General features: G+C 38.6%; 1 protein-coding gene across 2 annotated transcripts in view; it reads left to right on the forward strand.

Annotated features, from left to right (window-relative positions):
* Window positions 1-23,242, forward strand: part of LOC108425438 (CUB and sushi domain-containing protein 1) — a 664,112-nt gene that overhangs the window by 468,887 nt on the left and 171,983 nt on the right. For both annotated transcript variants that reach the window (XM_017694090.2, XM_017694091.2), the window contains exons 21-26: window positions 558-746; window positions 6,188-6,357; window positions 10,755-10,911; window positions 12,312-12,503; window positions 19,169-19,295; window positions 22,787-22,989. In XM_017694090.2, coding sequence (XP_017549579.2) covers window positions 558-746; window positions 6,188-6,357; window positions 10,755-10,911; window positions 12,312-12,503; window positions 19,169-19,295; window positions 22,787-22,989 — 1,038 coding nt within the window. The remainder of the gene's footprint in view (window positions 1-557; window positions 747-6,187; window positions 6,358-10,754; window positions 10,912-12,311; window positions 12,504-19,168; window positions 19,296-22,786; window positions 22,990-23,242) is intronic.

Below are 23,242 nucleotides of genomic sequence, written 5' to 3' on the forward strand. Positions count from 1 at the left end.
GCACAGCTGTCCAGTGTGCACTGTGCAGTTTCAAAACATATGGTGGAACTCCATGTGTCTCAGAGGAAACACATGCTAGCCTTCATCCTACCAGCTTGGTAGCACTGTGTGATGGGGAGAACTTGCAAGTGCATGGTTTTACACATGATTAAGTTGGTAAAACATTGGGTAAAAAAAGTAGTAATACTTTTGTCTGTGTTTATAAATATCAGTACAAATTACAATAGCCTCGTTATGTCCGAAATGCAAAATTAAAGAAAAAAAAATGTATGCCAGGCATGTCTTGGCTTATGGACTGTTATTGGGGTTAAAGAAAATAAACACAATTTTTTGCAAAACTATCATTTAAGAATCTACTGATTTTTCGCCAGGCAGTCTGTTAATAATTTCAGCATCTGTAGATAATCTATCAAGGACCATCCAAATAAACTGGGTCCTTCGGTGGAGCTGCATATTCTCCTAGATTTGTTTATTTCTTTGCACTTTGCAAGGCTTTTTTATTGATTTCTTTGAATTCCAAGTGCCTCCTAATCAGTATGATGCTGTGTCCTTCACAGAGTATAATCTGGAGCCATGTGAAGACCCTGGGGTTCCAGCCTACAGCAGGAGGGTGGGCTTCCAGTTCGGAGTAGGTGACTCGCTGATGTTCACCTGCTTCTCGGGCTACCGTCTGGAGGGGGAGAGCAAGATCACCTGCCTGGGAGGAGGCCGGCGCGTCTGGAGCGCAGCCTTGCCCAGGTGTGTGGGTAGGTAGACACATGCTTTTATTATCCCTATGATGACCAAGAAACAAAGGCCATGTTCACTTTGAAAGCAATCACCAGCATTGCTGTGCCACGTCTGTATGACACAGTCACTTACTTTGGACAGTAATTTAAGTTTTCCACTACTCTGAAAGTTGATGAAGCTTCCATCATGTGTATGTACTACGGTAGCAATGAATTTAAAAATTCATAATTCAATTTCATATCAGCTGCAGAATGTTTGGTTGGCATTTATTTATTTGGGGTATTGATATTGTTTAAAATGGAACCCAAAGACATCCTAGAAGAGAACTTTTCTCTCTCTCAATTTAGACCAAAGGCTTCATGAAAGTGACACTTTAAACATGCAAAGTAAAAGAACAGGCTTGTCCCATTGGTTATTGTTGCCACCTCTGACAAACTTTCAAGCTTGGCAGATCAACACTAAACTTTTCAATGGCGGAGAAATAGCTTCTGAAATTTGTAATATTTGTTGGAAAAATATGTCCATTATTCCAAACAAGAGTACACAAATAGGTCTCCTCTTCAGTTTGCATTTGAAAGCTACAAACATCTACTTCTACAAACACTGTCAAATAGGGAGTCCAAATAATTAGTATTTTTAAAACAAGCTACTCTGTATGACCTACACAGATGTTTGAGCTTTAAATTGATGACATTTTTGTTCATCTAACCTAATATTTCATTCAAAGTATTTGAGTTACCACTGCAAAAAATTAGCAAGTGAAAATGTCATGACTGTAGTCAATATTTGCAATATTTCCAATTGAGATTCTTGTAAAATATTATAATTAAGATGATAATAATAAGTTCAATTTGTTTGCACACATTTTTAGTATTGTTTACTATTTACTGTTTTATCTATCATTTTATCTGATCATTTTACTTAGTTTGAGAAATAATGCTTATTATCTGCCACTTTCATAAGACGAAACTACTTAAAAAAAAAATTATAGAAATAAGTTATATAATCTTACAATATTTGAATAATAAGAAATCTCATAATCAGAAAAACTAGCTATACGACATTTACAATGTTTTCATTTTCAAGATTTCAGGTTTTTACAGTGTGAACCACAACAATGACCTTTTCCTGTATTGATATTTGAGTGTCTATTTCTGACTAACTGGCATCATAACACCATAATGTATTCTTAAAATTCATTTTCAGAGACCCCCCAGAATTCTGATGTTACTTTCAGAGGGTCCAAAGGGTTATTCGCACCTCTGTTTTAAGTAGGCCTAAATATATTTAAAAGCTATCAAATATATCCCTAAATCACTTTGTGTGTGTGTGTGTGTGTGTGTGTGTGTGTGTGTGTGTGTGTGTGTGTGTGTGTGTGTGTGTATTAGCTCACTAGTTTAAAGAGTTCTTTGCACTTTTTGTGCTTTGTTAAATAAGGTCTGATACCTTCAACACATACAAAGCACAGAAGACAAAGCCTTATGTGTCACTGCCTTATTATTATGAAATACTCACTGTCTGAATACCTAAAAATATTAGCAGACAGTGCAGAACTCATGACTCAGACATTAATTTAGTGAGTGTTAAGTGAAAGATGTGTCGCTCTTGTACTGGTGAGTCAAGATGAATATGGTCAAGATGCAGCGCTTGCAGTAGAGGTGGAGTTCTCCATGCTCTTTTTGTCCTTCCACAAGTCATTGGCTGAATGTTGCCTTACTTTGAACCTTTCTAATAATAAATCAAGCTAATTTTGTCAAATTGCATCGACAAATCTCTCATTTTATTAGAAATGTATTTCTAATCGAACTTCACCGAGTAAACATTCTCATTCGTTTTTTCAGAGCCCAAGTTATGGCCAAGGGGATTTGTGGATAGGAATAAAGATGCTGGCTAAATGATCAGTGCTTATTGTGCAGGGCTTTCAGATGAGATTATTACTGTAATTAATTATTTAACAGCTCTGTGTGTGTGTGTGTGTGTGTGTGTGTGTGTGTGTGTGTGTGTGTGTGTGTGTGTGTGTGTGTGTGTATTCAGCTCTTTATAGAGACTTAAAATCTCCAAGACAGGTACACAGCGAAATTTCAGCCACTGAAACATGGTCGAATGTGGCACTTTTGATAAAACAGGCCTACAATGAAGTCTAACACTTGACAAATAAATTGAACATTAATGAAAATGAGACCGGAATTAAAAATGCTGTTTGTTCCCTGTGTCCCTTTGCTCTTCCAATCAGTGTCAGTGTGTTCAAACTTTTTGAATTGTAACAGATCAGTAGTGAGACACTCAAACACGTTGCAGCTCTATATAGTCTATGCTGTCTACATGGTTCTATAAGGTCTTTAGCCCACATGCTTTTCAGCATTAATGGATTTAACTTCTTTAATATACATCACATAAATAATGATGGATAACATGATGCCTTTTGGTAATAAATGTTTTTAACTCTACTTTTTAGAGTTGTTGCTGCAAAAGTGCATTCAGTAGATCCTGCTGGTGTGAGTTTGTGACTGTTTCTTTGCTAAATGATGAACACTTAAGCGACTTGTGCGTTAGTAGTGGCCCTGCTGCCAGACTGTTAGATGGGCGTTCGAAAGCCATGCTTTATTTTTTAAAAAAATATATATTTTCTGTTGTTATTATAGTTGTTCACAGAGGTGCTCTGGAATTCAGATGCCTTTGTGAAAATGTGAAATGTTATACTTCACAATTTTACAACTTTTACTACATACAATCCAATAATATTTAGATAGCTGTTTAAAATTAAATAAGCCCACTGACCTCTGTCAGGTCTCTTTTCTAGCATAGCAGTTTTTGCCTTTAGAGCATTGTCAGCATTATTACATTAATTCAAAAGCACAAATAAAATGGGAAATTAGAGATAAAATAACTCTTTCCTTCAGTTTTCAGTTAAGTGTTCCCTGAATTTCTGTTTTGGTTTCAGTCAAGAATTTTTTAATTGCATTTTTTTCACTGCAGCAAAAGGGAACAAACACACTATTAAATACTCTTCATTTCAGAAGAAATGTTGACTGAGCAGGTGTCTACAATCTTTTGGATGCATATTGTATGTCCCAGCAGCATTTAGCTACATCCTTACAGAAGTCAGTGGAAATACCCCACTATGATAGGAATACAAATATGTATGTGTATGTTTGAGGGTATGTGTGTGGTGGTCCTTAAGTTGTGGTAATGATTCTACCAGAACCATTAGCCTTCAGAATTTATTTATTAGCTTTATAAAGTGACATATTAAACTGAACATCACTTTGTCGCATTCAGAGATATTCATTTGTTTATTCAGTGCAATGCAGTGTCCCCATTGTCCCCCATTTTGTCTCCATGTACTCCTCACACCTCAGTAGCCCATGTTTCATAGCATAAAAACAGTTGAAGAGCTCTACTTTAGTTGTTAGATTAAATCATTCCATTCAGAATCAGGGAAAACAGTGTTTTTTCCATGCATTTCATGACCCATGTATTTATATACTTATGAAAGTTAGGCTATCAGGTAGTCACTGCAAGAGTTCAGGCTGCAGAACTCAAGGTCTTGAGGCAACATCTGCGTATATACTAGAGCTACAAGAGCAGAATATTAATGACAAGGACATCTGATTCTAGTGCAGCCCTGGGCTTTTGTGACCAACACCTAACTAATGCATAAAGCCCTGCTTTAATTAGTATTCCTTGGAAGTTTTCTGTTGTGGTGATTCATCAAAATGACAAAGGCTCATATTCCAACTGGTGCGAGAACCCTAACTGGCCTATCAGCAGGAAATAGAGCAACAGCTGTCAGGGTGCTGCTAGCTTAATTATTCCAAGAGAATGCTACTTTTAGGGACAAGAGCCTCTACTTTAAGGGATGGGTTTATGGGAAAATGGGTGACTTTTGTTGCTGAGCAGGCAGGTATTGTATTATATAAAAGAATTTGGTGATTGTTTCCTCCCTGAACTCTTTCTTTCATATGCTGTGGTTAGTGGTGGGATGAAAATGAAATGTTAGTATCATAATAATTGAAAACACTCAAATGCTTCATGTAAATAACAACATTTCACTTCTGTCAGAATAATTGATGGGCAGATTATCTCAATCTTATCTTAATATAAAAGACAGCACCATTATTTGAAATGTAGTTCTGTAGGCTCTATCTTGTTCTAACATTTTCAGTGCTGTCGATTGTTTTGTTGTTTCCACCAAAAGCTTAGTGTTTACAAAATTAACTCTGTGCTTGTATATTAATCACAGGTTGAAGGCCAGAGTTTGACCACCCAGACAAGAGTTGAACATTTGAATGATTGTACTTTGTTACTGTACTGTGGTAATAGATAATGTGCATTAGTGGTAGATAAGGAGAGCCCCATGTTGGAGGTTACAGGTTGGAGCTAATGCTGCTTTCAGGTGCTCAGTTTTCTCATATCACTGTACAAAAAAGAAAAACAAAAAAGAAAATAGTAACTTTACGTTTTCTTTGGACAGTGATTATAACCAGTGGGTACCAAACAAACACGCTTCGACGTTGAATGATGATCACAGGGACATCAAAATGTTCAGTGCACAATGAATTGGTCCAGTTATAAGGTCTGTAATTTTTCCTCATGGCAGAGGAGCGAAGTGAACGGTCAAACTGTAAAAATGAAGTAAATGGTACGATAAAGTACATTTTAAGCATGTACAGTTAACCCTGATTTTATTTCTACTTTGTTTAAGAAAAAAAATTGTTGACAATAAATAAACTACAACAACAATAAACTACAGCACTCAATGTTGTTTATCGCTCATATATAGATCACACAAACATGCATGACATTCAAAAAAGCTTCTTTTTAGAGGAAACTACCCCCCCCTGCCCACCCCCCCACCTCCTCTTGCACTTTAAAACAGCATGGACCCTGCAGGAAAGTAGATTTTCAGGAGGATGGATGGACACCACTGTGTTACTTCAAATACTTGATTATCTTTAGGGCTGCACACTGTTTGACTCAAGTATATTTTGACTTCATACTTCCATTTTTAATTGAGTAAAATTTTGACACAGCCTTTGCTCTCCACCTCTGCTCTCTAGTCATTCTAATTAATTTTGCTTGTCAGTTCATTTTTCTGGAAATTCTGAGGCCAACTGCAAACACTAGAAAATTAGTCTTTGTCCAGTCAGAGTGCTCTGGCCTTAAGGGTCAAATTATTAAAAGAAGTTTCACCGGTTTTACTTTCATGGAGTGTAAGTGCATGTAATCAGTGGAAAGCAGTATGATGAAAATGATAAAATCAAAAACACAAGAAAGGCTTTATCTCATTTGATATCAAATTTGTTTATATTAGTAATTCTTTTTTATTGATAATTGTGACAAAAAATAGAGGTAGCCTTTCAGCCTAACCCTGTGCACCTCTCTCTCTCTCTCTCTCTCTCTCTCTCTCTCTCACTCACACCATTGCATCTCTCTCTGTCCTCTCTGTTCTGGCCAGCTGAATGTGGTGCCTCCTCCTCGGGGAGTGAGGGGGTCCTCCTTTCCCCAAATTATCCGAACAACTATGACAACAACCATGAGTGCATTTACCGTGTGAGGACTGACAACGGCAAGGGGATCCAGCTCACAGCCAGCACCTTCCAGCTCAGAGAAGGAGACTTCCTCCTGGTAGGGCTGATTGCTCTCATCTGAATTCCAGTTTAGCTGAAATTAGAGGTTGGCAATGTGACAGTGTTTTATTGTTATAGTGATACATTACAACACAATACACTGTTCTAAACAAATTGTGGATATTGTCTGTACATAAAGACAATGAAAAGCTACCTGTTTCACTACAAAGAGAGTACAATCTGTCTTGTAGATTATTGACGTCACACCTGTCGCCACCATCATATTGTTGACATACTACTGTTCAGTGTGACGACGACTGCCATGACATTGATGCTTACAGAGTCATTGCTCTGTACACCTTGGTCAATTAAGCATCCTGACAGATAAAATATAGCCATGGTGTGTTGCATGGCTTTTATAGCATCTCAGCTGTCCTCTCAGCTGTGAGAGGAAAGAAACTGAAGACGTGAGCAAAGGAGAAATTTTTGGATTTCCACAGGTAGACAATTTTAGTCTAGGTAGTCATTTTGATCATTGTCGAATGCTGAGAATCAGTCACAGTTAACAGCTGACACTGATTGATGTTTGCAGTTTAACTATGTGTAGATCTATGTATATGTGTAGATTTTTTTTATTATTATTATGATTTTTTTTTCTCCCTTTTTCTCTTTCTTTCCTGTCCTCTTTTTTCTCTCCTTTATTGCCTGTCAGGCCTGGCCAAACAAATAAAATACAAACATTAACAAGAATAGGCTTTAGTAACCTATAGAGCTGTTCTTGTGAAAACAAATATGTTTGGTACATAAGTGCATTCGGATTACCATTCCGATTGCAAAAATTGCCAGACATGACAGGTTAAAAAGGAAAAAAAATAAATAAATAACTATGTGTAGTTCTCTTAAGCTTTAGCTAGACAGTGAATGCAGTAAATGGTAGAATGCTAGCAGGGCTCATATAACTGAAGCTAACACCAAGCCAACACTGATTAACCCCGTCAAACACAGAGGAGGGCGGGTGCCTGCCATGATCCTTTGTTTGTGGCTGCTTGCATGGCCTTGCAACCAAGCACCTCAGAGTCAGTGCCAGCCAGTAGTGAGTCGATATAATGTGATTCTAGCAATTTGTATGCATTAAGCTCCTACAGCGTGTACGCTGATGCAGTATTTACTTATGTCTGGATGTGTTATCACGGGCAGTAACACAATCAAAATTCATAGATAACTTATTGATTTAATACGGATCAACACAATCACGTTTCAATCAAATTGACTTTTTTTATTATCTTAATTTGGAAATTATAGCCAGCATTGACTGCTCAAATACACTCACTGGCCACTTTATTAGGCACACCATGCTAGTAAAAGGTTGGACCCCCTTTTGCCTTCAGAACTGCTTTAATTCTTCGTGTCATACTTTCAACAAGGTGCTGGAAACATTCCTCAGAGATTTTGGTTGCTTATTTGAGTTACTGTTGCCTTTCTATCATCTCGACCCAGTCTGCCCATTCTCCTCTGACCTCTCACATCAACAAGGCATTTTCGTCCACACAACTGCTGCTCACTGGATATTTTCTCTTTTTCAGACCGTTCTCTGTAAACCCTAGAGATGGTTGTGCATGAAAATCCCAGTAGATCAGCAGTTTCTGAAATACTCAGACCAGCCCGTCTGGCACCAACAACCACGCCACGTTCAAAGCCATTTAAATCACCTTTCTTCCCCCATTCTGATGCTCGGTCTGCACTTCAGCAAGTTGTCTTCACCACCTGTACATGCCTAAATGCATTGAGGTGTGGCCAAGTGATTGGCTTATTAGCTATTTGTGTTAACAAGCAACTGAACAGGTGTCCCTAATAAAGTGGCCGGTGAGTGTGTATTATGCTGACATGGGATGCTTTTGACTAAAGCTCAAAAGAAAAACCCATTCTCCTCTGAGTATCTCTGAATAATAGAATTAGAGGAATTAGAGTAATCTAATTTACCCTCTTACCTCAACTGCAGTCAATCAATCGAGACATGTTTGGAGTCCAAAATTTGCAGATTTAAGCCTCAGTCATACTATACATGTGCAGTTTGAATCGCCTTGCAAAATGAGCTTGACCAATCCTAGTTCAGAAGAGTAAGGAAAATCCATGTTGGAGAAGTTAACAAGCTAGCTAATGTGCTTACCATAAACAGTAATGACACGGAAGTGAACAAAATGAAAACAGACAATTATGAACTCACAAGATTATGATGTTGAAACTGATCTATAGCAAAAAAGTGTAGATAACTGGTGTGGTTGGTGGCAGCGGGGTGACTTGTGTGCAGTTGTGATTAGCGAAGGTGCTACCATCGCAATTAGCAGGCTTGCTTACTTGTCTACCAGACAGTAAACCACAAAAGTAAAGATAATAAGATAATAATACAGTTTCCTGACTGAGTGAATATCACGCAGTATCTCTCCCATGTGTTTATAGCCAGAGGGCAAGAGATGTTAAAAGGTTTATGCTTATATACTGGTTAAATTAGTCTTTGCACTGTTTTGGAGGTTCAGAGCTTTGACTGGGCCTATAATATGAACCAATGGACATATGGCTTCATAGTGGCTGCTACTGCTACTTTTACCTATAGTTATAGCATGCTTTTGTCCATTTTTATACATATCAGCATGGCATACAGTGTCATAAGCAAAGTTTTATGAGGGTGTTTATTGACTCTTTGGAATGATGTGATTAAATTAGCAGTTTGTAACATTAAGATGTTAATTGGTGCTCATAAGCTTCTAGTAGCTTCCTGTCAGCTGTAGCTACATTCAGTTTCCATCAGAGGTCATTACAGCCAAAGCAGTAGCACTAATAGTTAAAGATATAAATTTACCAAAGTTGGATTAGAAGTGAAATTTTACACATTTTGATATGTTTTTCACCCCAGAGGTTTGCAACGTGAAACAGCTGTTCATTGTAAGTTCCACCAAAATGAATGTAATTTAGCTCCAAAATGGGCTCTCAAAGGCAAGTTTTAGCTAGGCAGCATGTTTTTCCGTTTCTGTACATATTAGTATGATATGTAGTGTCACAACAAAGTTTTAACAGGTAATATATTAATGATTATTTTGGTGTGAAGATTTAGGCGTGTGGTAAACATAATTTTAATTGGAGGTTATAAGCGTCCATTAGCCTTGTAGCCCCAGTGCAAAAACCTAATAAGCAAAACATTTTGTAGAATTTTTTTTCCCCCAAACTACTCTGTTAATACAGAATTAATAGAATTCTGACTTCATGCTTTGACCTCCCACTCTGGAGCATAAGTATGCACGCCAAGTGTGGCTCCTTCACACCCTTCAGCATTTTTAATTCACTGCAAACTCCCCTCCAGATCAGCCCGCACCTCTCAAAGGTCGCCTGTTTAAAGAGGAGATAATAGATTAATAAGGTACCCCAGCTTAGTGTGATTAGTGTGGGCTGTTTTGCACGGCTCGGCCGAAAATTAAGAAGTTTGATGGCAGAGTTTTGTCCGTTGCGTCATCCTCTGCTGTTTGCCGCATGGTTAACATGTAAGAGCTTGTAATCCACAAGGTACCCGGCATGTGACTTTGCCAAGACATTAACTATTCATAGATTCATTTATGTTTCAGCGCTCAAGGCGTCCATAGCTTCATATGAGAAAGGAGCTCCCTGAAGACTACTATGACCACTAATTAAGTAGCCAGAGTGTGAAACAGTGAAACAGCTTTGCAATCAGATGCACATAAATCTTTGTTATAGTCTCGTTCCTGCGGTATTTCCATTAATCCCAAAAACATTATTTCCATGAATGTGTTACAGCTAATTGACTCCATTACGATCTTATTCGATACCAGGCGTGCAATTCCAACGCGTCCCTTGGCAAGCACTTTTCTGTTAAAATGATGACTACGGTTAATTCTGGCTTCGTGAGCAATTCCAGAAGTGATCCTTTTGGCTTGGTGGTATCTCTGTGTGGTGCTTTGTTTTATGTAGCTCTGAAGATGGGAGCTGGAAACATCTCTTCACTCTGGCAGAGGATTCCCAATCTTCTGCAAACTGGCAGCCTGTTCTAAACATGCAAGCCAGAGTCACATGATCATCTATTCCATCAGGGCTTGAAACAATGTCATCCACACTAGAAAAGTGGAAAACTGCTGCTTGACATTGATTTATGACCTTTAATATTTTCTACCGTGCTGCCGTGTTGCTTTTTTTTTTTTTCCTTCCTCCTTTTATGGAGGCTACTGTCTCCATATGAATGTAATATCCAAAAGCAATTACGAAATCAGCAGAGACACCAAATTCAACATTTTGTTTTGGGGTGCAGGAAAAAAAACCTCCCCATGAATATTACGATGAGATGAACGCGGCTGTCTCAAGAACCATTTTTCGGACAAAGCCTTGGAAAGCAGTGCAGCAGTCCAGCTCTCAATAATGCTGTTCCTGTCTTCTGCCTTTTCCTTTTTACAGGTCTATGATGGCCAAGACAGTTCATCGAGACTGCTGGGCAATTTCACAAAAAGTGAAATGTCCAACGTCGTCATCAATAGCACCTCCAACCATCTATGGATTGAGTTTAACAGCAATGGGACAGGAACCAGCAAGGGCTTCAAACTGATATACACTAGTAAGCAATTTACTCGAGGCACTGTAACATAGAAAACTGTTCTATCCTTAGAAATGTAGTAAGTTTCACCATCCACTCTTTAGACCATACATTCTCTACGTAGAAATTAAGCTGCAAAAACAGACATTAAAAAATAAAAAATAAAATTTGTGATGTCACAAAAACCAAGCCACTGACACACAATCATATGGAAAAGTTTGTGCACCCCTGGTCAGATTACATGTGAAGTAAGAAAAAAAGATCACATGCTCCACAGAGAACTGCGGAGCCCCGCTCGTGATATCCTGTAGAAATAAAAATAACGCATGGCCACGACTTAGTAAAGCATGGGAACAAGATCCTAATGTGTGACCATGACTTAGTAAGCCACAATCTCGTTCCCATGCCTTACTAAGTCATGGCCACGCATTAATCATCTCATTCCCACGCCTTACTAAGTTGTGGCCACGCATTGTTTTTATTTCTACAGGATGTTAAATGCGGGGCTCCATAAAGAACACACTTCTGCAAGGTTGCTGCAATGTACAATTACTGTTTACATACTTAATTAGGTAGGAAGATATTGGGGGGGGTAGAAATAGAAATTGTGCACTAAAATTAGCAGAAAAAAGACATTTTTAAGTTTGTATCCTGTAGAAGAAATCAATAAAACATGTCATTTGACCAGGTTGGTCAAAGTTTTGCATGCTACTGCATATTGAGTCTAAGCATCAAAAACAGCCCATTTTGAATGTATTGCTTTTGACATGCCACAAAAACCAAAGCTTTTACATATATCGACCTCTTCAGCCTGCTGCAGTTTCTGATTATTGTTATACAGTTATTGATTTTTTTTTTTTGACAAATTAAGTTTGCAAAAATATACCACAGTGTTGCTGCTGATCTGCATATTATACTGTCATTTTCACAGAAACCATTTAAACAAAATAACGATAATGAGGACAATGAAACTAGTAGAAATGAAATAATCATTTTTCTTTATTTTCCATAATCTTCTTGGCTCGGCTCAGCTGAGAGGCGGTGGAGTAGATGAGTGCAAGCTAGTTCCGTTCCAGGCTGTCTGGTTTACGATGCCTTTGAAAGTGCTTTAGCGTGCAGTTGGAACGTGGGGGGATAAAATGAGTCGTACAGCTACAGGGCAAGCGCACAGATAAAAGATGATCTTTCAGCCGAGCATATGTTGTGCCAATATTAATTTGAAACTGCCTGCTCTGGCAGCGGTTGCAGCAATCGCAGCGGGCAGGTGCCTTTTTTATAGGACAACCTTTATGTCATTATTAAGCAAGAATCAGCCTCTGCCTGCCAGGGGGTTGATTTCAGTGGACAGATGTCCTTTTTTCTTTAAAAAAAACTCTTTTACATTCTGATGACCTCGCCTCCTGTTCCGTTCCCTTTCCAAGGCTTTGACCTTGTCAAATGTGAAGAGCCAGGCACCCCGAACTATGGCTACAAGATCCAGGACGATGGCCATTTCGCCAATACATATGTGCTGTACAGCTGCAACCCGGGATACACCTTACATGGCAGCAGCACGCTGACCTGCCTCAGTGGAGACCGTCGGGTTTGGGACAAGCCACTACCATCCTGCATTGGTAAGAGCATGCCTACAAATGATCGTATTAGTTATTCAGTAACAAAGGTCTTGACAGAGTCTACAGTTAACCATCAAAGCCAATGATCATGAAAATGTTTTGTACTACTGTAAAAAAAAATCGGAGGTTTATTTAATTTGTTTAATATTCAGTCAAAACAGCCAGTAAGTAGAAGTTCTTTTTCAGGAGATATTTCTGAGGCATTTAGGTATACAAGAAAATCCACATGTGTAAGGAATAAGACAGTCAAAGAGAAATAAGGTTCCAGGGGTTTCCAAAACTAGAGTTCAAAAAATTATTACAAGCTACAGAGAAAATTGGTCTGAAAGGATTTTTAGGAAGCCCTTACTGAGAAACTGAGAACTTCATTCAGTCGTCTTCAGTCTGTCACCTATTACAAGACTTAAAAGATCTGCTCTTGATAAAAATATATATCCTATTACCAAGCTGAAATGAGCATATTTTACTGAAATACATCTTCAATTTAATTGAATCTTCAGCCTTTTACAGAACCACCATGTTAACTGAAGATATCCAACGCAGAGGGGAGGCGGAGAGTATTGTACCAAACACTGATGTCATGTGCTGCGTAAAAAAGTTTTCCCTGTAGGATGCATGCATGTCTGAAGACTCTCTCCTCACTGCTCCATTCCTTCAAATGGAATGAAAGAATTTATACATCCTCAAAGATGTCAGATTTCAATTGATTTCAAGGTCACTGGCTGAAGGACGGAGTAGAGAGGAATCGAGGACACAACAATTATCGTTTTAAGATCCACCCCTGGACTGCGTTAAACAAAGGAATGATCCAGGAAAATTCTAATTTGCATACTTTATCCTTACACCAAATGTAGCTGGGTGGCCAAGACATGTTTGGAGTCTAAGTTTTGCTTCTTTAAATTTGCACTGGAGCTACAAGGCTAAAATAACCAACAAGGAAAGGAGGCTTAAGGAACATCCATTAGCATCATGGTAATTTATCTCAAAACATATAGAGTTGTTCAGTAATCCCAAACAGATTTTATGAGGTCTCTGTTTATGTATGAATCTGGACAAAATTAAGTCACATAGCTAAAAGCAGTAGTAATAGCCATATTATCTGGAGTCTATTATTTTTATGTATAGTTTGCATGTTCTCCCCGTGTCTGCGTGGGTTTCCTCCGGGTTCTCTGGTTTCCTCCCACAGTCCAAAGACATGCAGTCAGGCCAATTGGACATGTTACATTGCCCCTGGGTGTGAGTGACTGTCTGTGTCTGTCTGTCTGCCCTGCGATGGACTGGCGACCTGTCCAGGGTGTATCCTGCCTTCCGCCGGATGACTGCTGGGATAGGCTCCAGCAACCCCCCACGACCCTGACGGAGAAGCGGCTTAAAAGATGGATGGATGGATGGAATTTCAACAGTTAGATGCCACATAAGCAAAACTATTTAAGATCATTTAACAATTTGACATGATTTTAGGCAAATTTGTGGTGATTTAGTGTGTGGTTAGCACCATGCTTGTCGTTTGAGGTATTAGCCTCCATTGCTTATTAGCTACATTAGCCTAATAGAGGCAGGGTTTAAAGTAAAAAAGCATATTTCAGACACCAAATATGTTTTAACTGACTGGCTACTTGGGATCAAACAGCGTTTGCAAAACTTACCATAGCAGATTTTTCTCTGAGCTGTTCCCTTAAAAAATGACGTTTGTCATCAGATTAATGAGGTTAGTGAAGGGTTTAAAACCATCCCAGCTTCAGTCTGACTTTTTTATGGAATACTAGGCGTTTGTTTTGTTTAACTGTTGTACTTCTTCACTGACTGAAGTGATTGCGCTCTCTCAGGCTCTTTGTGTTTCAAACATTTTGCCTGTAGTACAAGGATATGTGAAGTTTCTACCCTACGTCACAAATAATCCATTAACTGCTTGTCATCATTTGTCATTATTTACAAAAATAGTATCAGAGGCAGATGAGAAAGGAAAAACAGACAAAAAAAAATTCTGGAAATAATAAAATGATTCATTTCAGCAGTGGTGTATTTCAGAGGCTGTCAAAAACATCGGCAGAGTCATTTATAGCTGACTAAGGAAAGTTTGCTTGAGAAAGATAAATGTCATCGCATGTCTCATGGAGAACTTCTTAGTGTATGGAAATGCTCAGTCGGGCACAGAGTACCGTTAGTGGTAGCCATACAGTACATTGTTTGACAGAAGATTACTCAGAAACTGGTTAAAGAAATGAGAAAGGTCTCTGTGCACGACCGGAATGTTAATTCGTTTAATAGTGGATTTCAATTGTGTTGAGGCGTTTATAAGAGCATGTGAGGCAGCAGAAGTCTGCTGTGCTGTGTAAGGTAGAGTAATGACTTTTAAAACCCGCACAAAGGAAAATATTAGTACAGTGCTGCTCAAGTATAACAATACCAACCTAAAAAATCCTGTGAGTCGAGCTATAATGGGATGATCCTTGCCTGTGCTGTCATGTTACTAGCGGTGGGCCCAAGTCTTTGTTAAAGCAGCAAATTTAGCTGCTACCTACTCTGTAATTATCCTTTTTCAGTTTGAATACGCATGCAGAACTGACTGTGAAACATACTAAATCTTCACACTTTCTTTGTTCATTCACCTCTAAGAACATACACTGGCCCCTTTATTAGAAACACTTAACAGTATACCTTGTAAAATTCGGAGACCATCATTTATTTATTGATTTATTTATTTCCAGTTGACGCCAAGAGGCTTTTATTGCCATTCCATCTATGTACAAGCACACAGTGGAGTAAATTTATGTTCCTCCAGGAACACGGTGCAACAAGGAAAACGGCCGTGAAGTGCACATTTTTTTCAGAAGATTTTTACCAATACTTCTGAAGAGAACAGAGGTTGGATCACTTGAATATCCGCTAGAAAGGTCTTTTTGACCACTTATTTATACCACAACAGTGAATAACTGTAAAAACTAATTTTGTATTGTTGGACTATGTTACAAGAAACGTCTGGAAAACCAATTTCAATTCTGGGATTTGAAATTAATTTATAAATGAATCCATATGGGTCAGTACTAGTATTACACAACAGAGGCTATACAGATACCACAGATTTTCTTTCAAATTAAGTTCTTTCTTCAGTGAACTTACCATGTGTACCAGTGTTACCATGCAGCAAAAGTCTTGCTTTTTTACTGCTAAATAGCCAGTCATACTGACTTCCACAGACAATTTGAAGAAATGTTCATAAATGCACATATGCTTAAAAAAATGGTCACCTGTATTCACAAAATTAACATTATATATATATATATATATATATATATATATATATATATATATATATATATATATATAATTTAAATCCTTTGGTATGGTTAAATATTAATTAGGACAGATTTCACTCGCAGAGACGAAAAACAGTCTAATGACCGCCAGTGGCCTCAAGAGATAGAAACACTGATCCTTTAAATATTGAGCTCATTAAAATGTCAGACTGAAATATGCACTAGTTTAATAACAGTAAGTGAACAGTAAATCTGGGGGTTTCATTTTGTCTGAATTATCATATCAGAATTTCAGAACTGTCAAAATGACTGTTTCGGCCTTTGCAGTGATAAAAGAGGGGATCATCAAAGGGAAAAAAGGGAAAAACAGGAGAAACCAAAACTGATTAAAAGCTACAGAGAAAATGTGACTCATAACAACCACCTGGAAAACCTGGTAGACACAAAAACTGCCCCCATCAGATAAACAGCACTTAAAACTTTCGACTTTGAGAGAGAGGACAAAAACAAGCTGCTTCAGATCTGAAAACATCCACAGGTGTTTCTGTCCATCCTTCCACTGTGAGAAGACAACTCAGCGCTATGGGTCTGAAAGGATGTGTGGCTGTTCAAGAAGAGAAAGAAAATAGACAAACAAGGAGCAAATTCGCACTACAACACAAATTACATATCTCAGAGGAAAGAAGTGGAGGAACGTTTTGTGGTCTGATGAGTCAAAGTGTGATCTGTCTGAGTAGACCAGACACTTGTGGTAAAAGCAAACATTTGAGACTTCAGTATAACAAGGATCAATGAAACAAAGCAAAACAGACCAGAGAGAGACTACTAACAGTCATTAGAGACATCAAATGGATAGTTAATAGACAAACAGAGGTGGAGAACAAGCAACCCAGCCGAAAAGGACACATACAAAAAAAACGAGGTTAAAAAAACAAGCCGGGTCAAACACAGAGCAGCAGCAGAGAAAGAACACTCAGTGTGCACTAAAACACGTCGTGAAATTACTTCACAAATCAGTGAGCAAAGTGAGCCAGTCTTTACCGGATGGAGTAGATGGCAGTCATGGGGGCTTGGTCAGAATTCAGGTGACCAGGATCTGGAGAGCGGTCAATGATTGGCTTATGCAGGTATGGTGAGTATCACATGCTCACCTGGAGGATTCTGGGAGGTGGAGTACAGGAGAGGATCAGTGTACAGAGTGTTAAAAAGTTGAAAGTAAGTCTTCTAAAAAGAGTGTAGGCTGTAATAAAGGTAAAGAGTGGACACACTAAACCCTGAAAACGCTGATATTATATTTGGTTGTTGAGGCTTCTGTCATTTTCTGTTTTTTTTTTTTTTTCCTGATTCTGAAAAAATATACTTTAATGCCTGTTTTTACTGTAGATAACAAATGATGTGTGATCTCTGATTTTTTACAGTACTGTATCTTACAGCTCCACTCTGCTTGTTTACAGATAGAGATCCATTTGTTGATGCACAATTTGAGTGGAAGTATAAAATATGCGTTTCTAATAAAGAGGCCAGCAAGTGTACAGTAAAGTGCATCCATAAGAGAGTTTATTCAGTGTAATTGCATGGAACTGTGAGCCCAGCGCTTCGCTGAGAGACGACGTAAGGATCTCTCTTTGCTCAGAACTGCTCAAAGCATCTGTGATTGGTTTTTTAAACCAACCCAGCACTTTTCGAATGTGCACCTTTGAAAGGAGACACATGGTGCCGTTCTGCATCGCTCCAGTCCCCGTGCCCTAATTAAAACGCCTTGAATGAGATATACTGCAGGTGCTTGGCATGGAAAATGGATGATATTGCCCAGAGCGGTCATTGTATTCATTTGTTTGAATTAGTCAACATAATAAGGCCGTTTCCTTTCCCTTTGAGCCGACATCATGTTTCACACGTCGAAGAAAGACTGTGAGGACTAGCAGGATTCTCGAAGCTTTAAAGTAGGTAGAGGTGTTTGGAATGAACTTCGTTCAGCCGTGTCCATTCTGATTGTATGGTTCTGATCATCTTAGGGCCATTTTGATCTATAGATTAATTGTTTAAAGGCTTGATGCCTCGGTTTAAAGGTGATGCCATGAATGAATTTCTGTTTAAAACCAAAATCATCAATCAATACAGTTTCAGCAACAAATGTTCAGCATAAATTAAGTAGTTTCAATAGAATAAAATACAAAATGTCAATTCATTTTATCACTATTATTATAAAATGTGAAAAATTTAATAAGAAATGAAAAAATTAAGTAATAAAATGTGGATATAAGGATTAAGGGAAAAAAAGCCCTTCTATAAGTAGCTACTGTATTCCCGAATCATCTTGGCACTGCTATAGCTTGCTTTGGGTTCCTGCAAAAGGCAGGAGTGAAAAACAATATTGTTATTATGTCATTTATAAATAGGATTTGGACAGGGTGTGCAACCTAGAACTGCAGGGAATGCAGGAGTGCCTGTAACGCACGTTTGTAGTCACAAACAACCTGTATATGAAGTGGACCATTTAAAACGTATAATACTACGACTTTGACTAACTCATGATTGACCAGATCTTTTGATAGCTCAGATAACTGTTGGACTCGGACGATCTTTTAGTAATATTCAGAGCAAAGAGATTTGCTGAACAACAGCAAAGCAAAAAAAAGTCTTACCAGCTTTAAGTGTCACCGATTACGTAGAGCTGCTATAAGTAGTATTAAACCCAGCATGAAGCGGTGGGTATTCACTTTAGTTAACTTTGGATGCTAATATAAAATAATGACTCCAGTAGAGATGTGAAAATTGGTGTTATTCATTACCAAAGACTTCAAAAGAAAATGCTGAAAGAATGGTGAAAGAAATGTACTCAATTCTGATGCTTAAACAAACTTAAATGTCATTTTTCTGCAAATTTTAATGCATAATTTCTGTTTATTTGGTGAATTTAAGATTTTTTTAAGATGAAAAAATATTACATATGCTGTAATGTTTGTACATGCCTCAATTTAGGTATTTTTCCCTCAAGTATGTTAAATTCAACCAATAAACAGTAACCGTCCATTAAAATGTGCAGTGTGTTTTATGTAGAGGACGTGAAAACTTATTTACTTAGAAAATTAAAAAACATTGAATTTCACTAGGGGCGCCTGATCTTTGCACACAGCTGTATATCTACGGTCAAAAACCACATAAGCAGATCTATTTGAAATTGAATTGCGTGTGGTGAGATGAAAGTGTGATGCAAATGAGTGACTAATGAATGAAAACAAATGGCTAATAAACACCCATTACATGTTAGCTACGTTAGCCTCCTGGCTCCATAGATTATGTTTAGAGTAAGGGGGAATACTGCATAAATTATATGTAAGTAATATCTGTGAAAAAAAAAACGGAGTGCATACAATAGTGTTTCTTTTTTGTGCTTCTCTTGCGTAGCGGAGTGTGGAGGCCACATCAGCGGTGCCACATCTGGTCGCATCCTGTCTCCCGGCTACCCGGCCCCCTACGACAACAACCTCCACTGCACCTGGTCCATTGAGGCCGATACAGGGAAAACCATCAGGTACCGAAAATCCATGAATTCCTCTCTGGGCCCCAGCTTGACAGCAGGGTGTGGATTTTTCACTGTGCCTCTGTTAATTCCCATGTAATTCCCACACAACTTATAACATGGCATGGTGATTGCATCGCCGTCCCGCTATGAGGCCTACCGCTGGCTGGCATCTGTTACTTCAAGTCCATTATCGTAAGAGTAGAGGAGAGAAAACGGCGAACACAAGCAGAGATAAGCCAATTAGGCTTTCAAAAATGGGCTGAACATCAGGTAAGCCAATTCAGTTTAAAGAAGAGATTGTGGCAATGGTGTGATTTGACAGCACTACTGGATGCGCTCTATTATTTCAGAACGGAATGGGTTTTCCCTCAAATTTGCAGTCAGTGTCTCTCTCGGTACAGAAATATCGAGACCGGTTGAAGTATTTGGATAAACAGTTCTGTGTTTACACTCACGTCACCAACAAGGGAGCCCAAAGATGTCCACCCACAGATCCCAAAGGGCCATTTAACGTTGTTGTGACTACTATTGATGAATGGCTTGTCTGCAGTGTTTTCGCTTTGCTAACGTTTGCTGCAGTTGATGTGAGGACAGGCCGTGGCCTTGTTGGATCTAAATAATCGGAGCTGCAAATTTGCACAGCAGCCTTGCAATTTTGAAAGGCTGACTCAAGGCAAATAGCCAAGGGGCACTATGGCAGTACACACAACCTCATAAGAAGGAGGAGATGGAAGGGTGAAGATCACTTTGTCTGCTTTCTCTGTTCACGTGCAAGTTAAGAATGTTTTACTGATGTGGAAACTGGGCCCCCAACACAGTTTAAATAATTACAGGAAGTGGAATTATTTAAAATCTAAAAAAGAAAAAAACTGTGGCGTGCAAATCAACACTGAGTTACATTTATACCCACACAGTTGAATTATAGAACATAAATGTTGAACTATAAGACTTAAGCGACTCTGTAAATTTAATCTGTAAAAATAAAGTTAACTGGGCTTTCAGCTGGTTTGAGTAGCTGCATCTACTGTCCACCAACTAATTGCAATAAATAGAACTGATTGCACTGAATCGCACTGAACTGAGACAGTAATCCTGAGATTGGAGATAAATTTACTCCCATAGGGTTGAATTGCAGGACTAAAAAGCCCATATCATACATTTTACTTGCATTTAATTTCTTTTCACTTTTTATCTGTATTTCAGTTTGTGTAGGTACCAAAAATGACCATATTCAATTGTTACCATGACCAGAAAACAGCTCAGACTAAAACGCTCCTTAGAACTTCAGCAACAGCAGGCGTGGCTGAGCTGTTGTGGGCTGAGTAGGTAGATATCGTCACTGTCTAATGAAAAACAAGTATCTCTAAGATAGTAACTTTACAGGAAAAGGCAAAAAAAACTCTAACCTTTCAATGTAAGTCAATGTAAAGAGATTTTGTTCCAAGTGATTTTAAAGCATTTGTATTGGTCCATTCACCATGAAATTTTTAGATGACGTAAAGGATGACTGGTGTGTTGAAATGATGACCAGTGAACCTACATTTTTAATGTAATGTTGATGGTAATTTGATGGTAAAATGGTGGTAAATGGGAAAAAGAAATATGAGATTCCAGATAAGCACACTCTTCCTTGGAGTTAGAGTTACAAGTGATATACTGGTCAAGGAATAACCGTGTTCTGCATATTGCTCTGCTCTAACATACCTGATTCAACTATTTAGCTAATTTACAAGCTCTTCCTGAACTGAAGCACACTGAAAAAAACACAGTGCTAGGAAATTGCATGATTCAAATGTGTCAAGTGGTTGCACATGAATGAAATATGTTACATCAACACAATTCTTGCTAAATAAGTAAAGTGAAAGACAGCAATTGTGTTGATGTAATACATTGTATTTTTGTGCAACCACTTGACATATTTAAATCATGCTCCTTTTTTTCTTTAGAGCTAGGTAATGTGGGCAGCTTGAACAGCAGGGTTAGGAACCAGTGATTTACAGCCGTTAGTGTGAGTTGAACCCCTTCAGCCATGAGATTTATTATTCAATAAAGGCTGTTAAAAGGGAATTCCGCCAGTTTTTCAAAAGGGCTGCATAATGAAATGGTTAAGATGCAAACAAAATCATTCAAAATGGTTTGATGTGCCACTCACACGTTCACACTGGTGGTGATAGGAACCAGATATCTAAAGAGTTCAATGCCTCTAAAAGCTACATCTTAGAACGTTATTATATGAAATGATTACAACAGTTTTGAGAAGGTTTGGCCTAAACCTTGGTTTTAAAACCCATTTATATTGAGGAGGTGCCTGTAGGGTGGTGTGAAGCAAAATGAGTCTCCCAAAAGCTTATTTATTACGTTTACCACCATTTTACCATCGACATTACATATGAAAACTCAGAGGACACATGTAGGTTCACTGGTCATTTTGGATAATAAATGAAATGGCTATATTTGCAATGTAGACTCACAGTCCCTGGTTCCTACCACCACCTTTCTCAAAACATTAGAGTGAATGTCACTCTAAACGCACATACTCACGTTTCTGTACAATTCTTAAAGTCCTTGTTTGACTCTCAACAATTGAATCATGTTGAAATATAAAAAAGGTGGAGCTCCTCTTAAACTAATATGTAATATGTGTAGCTATAAGAGTGTGGGCCCAAGTACATGGCCTTAGTATTGTCATTTGCAGCTCATTGAATCAAGTGGAGAAGTTCACCACAATGAAAATTATAGCAGGTGTCAACCACATAATGTTTTTTATGCACACTACACTACTGGTGGTGCTGGACTCTATCCCAGTGGTCACTGGGCGGAAGGCATGATACACTCTGGACAGGTGGCCAGTCTATCACAGGATAGATAGACAGAGATATACATTCACGCACACAATAACACCTGGGGCAATTTAGCATGTCCAGTTGGCCTGATAACATGTCTTTGGACTGTGGAGGAAACCCACATAGACATGGGGGGAACATGGAAACTCCACACAGAAAGGACCCTGGTCAACCGTCCAGGGAACCAAACACAGGCCCTTCTTGCTGTGAGGTGACAGAATTAACAAGTTGTGCTTACTGCCCATTTGGAAATAAATGATAGGCAGTCTCTGAATTTTGAACAGTAATGTATTTATGAGAGTGAGTTGATGAATGGCCTTACATGTGAACCCTTAGGGTTATCACTTGTAGTTCTTAAAACAAGTGGAGAAATTCTATGCTAAAATTTCAGTCAATATGGCACTTAGAAGAGATTTTATTAAGGTTTGAGTTACTTGCTGTGTAAATATTTAAGTTATAACGTTTGAATAGTATAGCAAAATAACATTAGCCAGCAGGTCCAAGGATTTATCACTTCTAAAACCTAAGAACAGCTCAGTCAGTTTACACTGGAGTCCCTGTAGTTACTAAATAATAGCCTTTTAGGATTTTAAGAGGTGAAGAACCCCTGGCCTCTAACAGTGAAGTGAGCAAGCATATGTGTTTTGATGTCTGCAGCCTCCACTTCATCGTCTTTGACACTGAGGTGGACCACGACATTCTGAAGGTATGGGATGGCCCGGCAGAGAGCGGGATCCTGCTGAAGGAGTGGAGCGGCTCCCTCCTGCCCGAGGACACGCACAGCACCTTTAACATCCTCACACTGCAGTTCGACAGCGACTACTTCATCAGCAAGTCGGGCTTTTCCATCCAGTTCTCCAGTAAGCAGCTCCTGCTCTCCCTCTCCAGCTTCCTCTCGCTGTCTCTCGCCCTTGTTTCATCTCCCTCACTGTCATATCCTCTATTCTGTCTGTAGTTTTCAGCTCACGCGTTTCATTCCTGTTCTATTTATTTCCAGTGTATAGTGTCAGAAATATACCGCTCAAAGGGCCCTAATTACTCATACACGCTGCTGTGAAACTTGTATAATTAAACTTGTGCTTGAAATGTGACAAAGTAGATGAAATAGGGCTA

This window comes from Pygocentrus nattereri, chromosome 5, assembly GCF_015220715.1.
Source record: "Pygocentrus nattereri isolate fPygNat1 chromosome 5, fPygNat1.pri, whole genome shotgun sequence".
Classification (NCBI taxonomy): domain Eukaryota; kingdom Metazoa; phylum Chordata; class Actinopteri; order Characiformes; family Serrasalmidae; genus Pygocentrus; species Pygocentrus nattereri.